The sequence below is a fragment of the Cryptomeria japonica genome, chromosome 11 (genome assembly GCF_030272615.1).
Source record: "Cryptomeria japonica chromosome 11, Sugi_1.0, whole genome shotgun sequence".
Lineage (NCBI taxonomy): Eukaryota > Viridiplantae > Streptophyta > Pinopsida > Cupressales > Cupressaceae > Cryptomeria > Cryptomeria japonica.
The window spans coordinates 695,094,684-695,097,747 of NC_081415.1; the positions used below are offsets into that span (position 1 = coordinate 695,094,684).

General features: G+C 40.4%; 1 protein-coding gene across 1 annotated transcript; it reads right to left on the reverse strand.

Annotated features, from left to right (window-relative positions):
- Nucleotides 1–1,910: 1,910 nt before the first annotated feature.
- On the reverse strand, nucleotides 1,911–3,064 carry LOC131046534 (BON1-associated protein 2). Its single transcript, XM_057980299.2, has one exon. The coding sequence runs from the start codon at nucleotides 2,978–2,980 to the stop codon at nucleotides 2,351–2,353; it is 630 nt and encodes a 209-aa protein (XP_057836282.2). The 5' UTR covers nucleotides 2,981–3,064; the 3' UTR covers nucleotides 1,911–2,350.

The window sequence follows — 3,064 nt, forward strand, 5'->3', positions numbered from 1 at the left end:
AGGATGGAATGCTTTGTCACCTTGGCCAAATCTGTGTGCCCAATGCAGAACGTAAAAAGTTGATATGGGAAGCTCACTATAGTAAGGTTGCTGGTCACTTTGGTATAGGTAAGACTACTGCTATACTTCAGAAGTATTTCTATTGGCCAAAATTATGGAATGATATTATTTCATATATTCAAGCTTGTATCGCATGTGCTATTGCTAAGCCTGCCAATCGTAAACTTGTACTCACCACTTCCTATTCCTAAAAAACCTTGGCACTCAGTTTCTATGGACTTTATGTCTGGTCTTCCTACCACCAAAAGAGGCCATGATTGTGTGTATGTTGTGGTAGATAGGTTCTTGAAAATGACAGTAATAGTGGCATGTAAAAAAACAATTTCTGCAGAGGACACTGCAAAGCTATTCTTTGAATACATTTGGGTTCATTTTGGTCTGCCGAATACCATTATCTCGGATAGAGACAACATGTTTCTTAGTAAGTTCTAATCTACACTATGGGAAAAGATGGACACAAAATTAACAAAGTCTATTGCTTTCCTCCCTCAAAAAGATGGCCAAACAGAGGTAGTGAATCAGATGATCATACACATCCTACGAATGTACCACTCAAAACATCCCCCGCACATGGGATGAAAGTCTTCCATATGTTCAGCATAGCTACAACAGGGCAATTCACAGTTCAACTGGTCACAGCCCATTTGAGGTTTGTCTTGGTTATTAGCCACTTGCACCCATGGATGTTGCCATACCACTTATTCAACTTGATCTGGTTCCATGTGTTGGTAAGGAGGAAGATAAGGTAGCCCAGTTCATCGATAGAATTCATCATCTACAACAACAAGTTCATAAAATTTTAGAACACACCAATAAGAAGTATAAGGAGAGACATGATGAGCATCGTACTCCTCATAATTTTCAAGTCGGGGACAAGGTGTGGTTGCATATCCAAAAGGAACGATTGGAGGGTGCCAATAGGAAGCTTCGTCCTCTGCATTATGGGTCATACACCATCATCAAACAAGTTGGTGATAATGCTTTTGAGCTTAATTTACCTCCATTTCTGGGTCTTCATCCATTCTTCAATGTGGAACTCTTAAAGCCATATTTTCCTCCACTATTAGATGTTGCAGATGTGGCAGAAACAATCTCCACTACAGAATTGAATCCAAATGCAGCGACCCCATTCCAATGCGATCAGATTGTGGACACCATGGTGAAAACACTCAAACAACAATAGATTTACTTGTACAAAGTGGTTCGAGTAGGGCAGATTGCTCAACAAGGAAAGTGGTTTACCAGAGAGCAGCTTGAAGAACATTTTCCTCATCTCATTCAAAGTGTTGATGCAATGGGGCCCATTGCTTTCCAAGGGGGAAGTAATGATCAGAAGAAAATTTGAATTATATTTTTTAGTTTGTCTATACGTTAATAAATTGCATTTTTGAAGGCCTTCTGGCCATTTTTAGGCCTAGAAAGTTTCAAAATCTGATCTACAACTCTTGGAGACCTTTCCAACGAGTTGAACAACTTGTAATTTTGAGTCCCGAGCAGAAAGTTATGCCTAGTTGAAGTTAGGATAAAATTTCATATAGTTTTTTGAAAATTTCGTAGTTTTAGATTTTATTATGTAATGAACAAATGTGACTGTTGGACTTCGATTCTCAAGACGTTTTTGTGACCCTTGGAATCTCATGAACTTCTATATGTTGGGTTTTCGAATGGAATAGATTACTTTTTGGCTTGCTTCAATTCTATGTTTTCTAGTTCTTGTAAACAGAATTTACAATACCGCAGGTTCTCACTCAGGTATTGTCATCTGAATCCATAATTCGGATCATTGTCAATTTTATAAAAAAACTAAAATTGTTATATTTGCTTGATTGGAGCTTATTCCGGTGTTATTTTTATTCAAATACCATAAGATCACAAATTGCCCAGCAACATTTCTTTGCGAAGAGACACACAGTAGAATTCCAATACCATAAGATCGCAATTTAGATTACAAGTTTGCAGGCACACTTTTGGAAATGTGGAAATGTGCCCATTGCACATTTCTATACGGCGAGGGTAGTTTGAAGAGCTGAAGAGCAGAGCAGAGCAGAGCAGAGGAATATACATACACTCTATACCACTTTAACTTAAAGCTATTTCTTTTCCGGAAACTCTTCAACTTAATCAATGCACCTGCCAAAACAGACCAAATTGGGTTATGCCGCTACCCACGATCTAGCAAGACCATGTAATGGAACAGAGGCGATTAAATTCCTAGGCGCCGTCTGCAGCTTTTTCTCACAAATTGAATGATTGCACTGGAATTAGCATGCGACTCCGTATACATTGAAAATTAGTAGGGGTATGGATTTGAAACGAGAGTGGCACTGCCATATGAAAATTGTGAGGCGGGAATGCCAGTTACATAGCCATTCATCGCTCTGTTATTAGCGGCTCTCTGTCGCTGTGGCCAATTGCAGTCACCATTTGAGCTTGCATTTATTCTCGACCTTGAAGGAAAAGACGGAAACTTGATCTCAGATTGAGGTCTTGAAGGGCATAGAGACTGATCAATTTTGTCCAGAAATCTGAGGGACAAATCGAGGGTACCCCGAGGTCTGCCATTTCGACTCCTAATTCGATAGCTCAGAAAATGAATTGAATCGGGCTTGGTAAATCCCTCCAAAATGTCGGCGTAGGGCACTCGGGCGCTTCCCACTCTCTTTTTGCCCAGCAGAGTTTTAGTGTAGATTTGTATGAGCAGAGTGGAGCCCTTTTGCTGGAGGAAGCATTTGCTGACGTCCATATGAAACTTGTCGTTCCAAGTCGGATAACTGCCACCGTGGCGATCTACTCGCGTGGAGTTTCGAGTAGTGGAGTCGCTCCATACATTTGCGTACGTACGCATCGCCCTTCCAAAGTTTGTCACGCTTTTCAGATCATGAGCAGAGATTATCACAATCTCGAATGCAACCTTATCCATTTACAAACTCTGATCGCAAAAGCCTTAAAAGTGCCAAACACAAGGAAAGTTATTGCGGCACGAAATAGAAGACTGGGAAGGCAA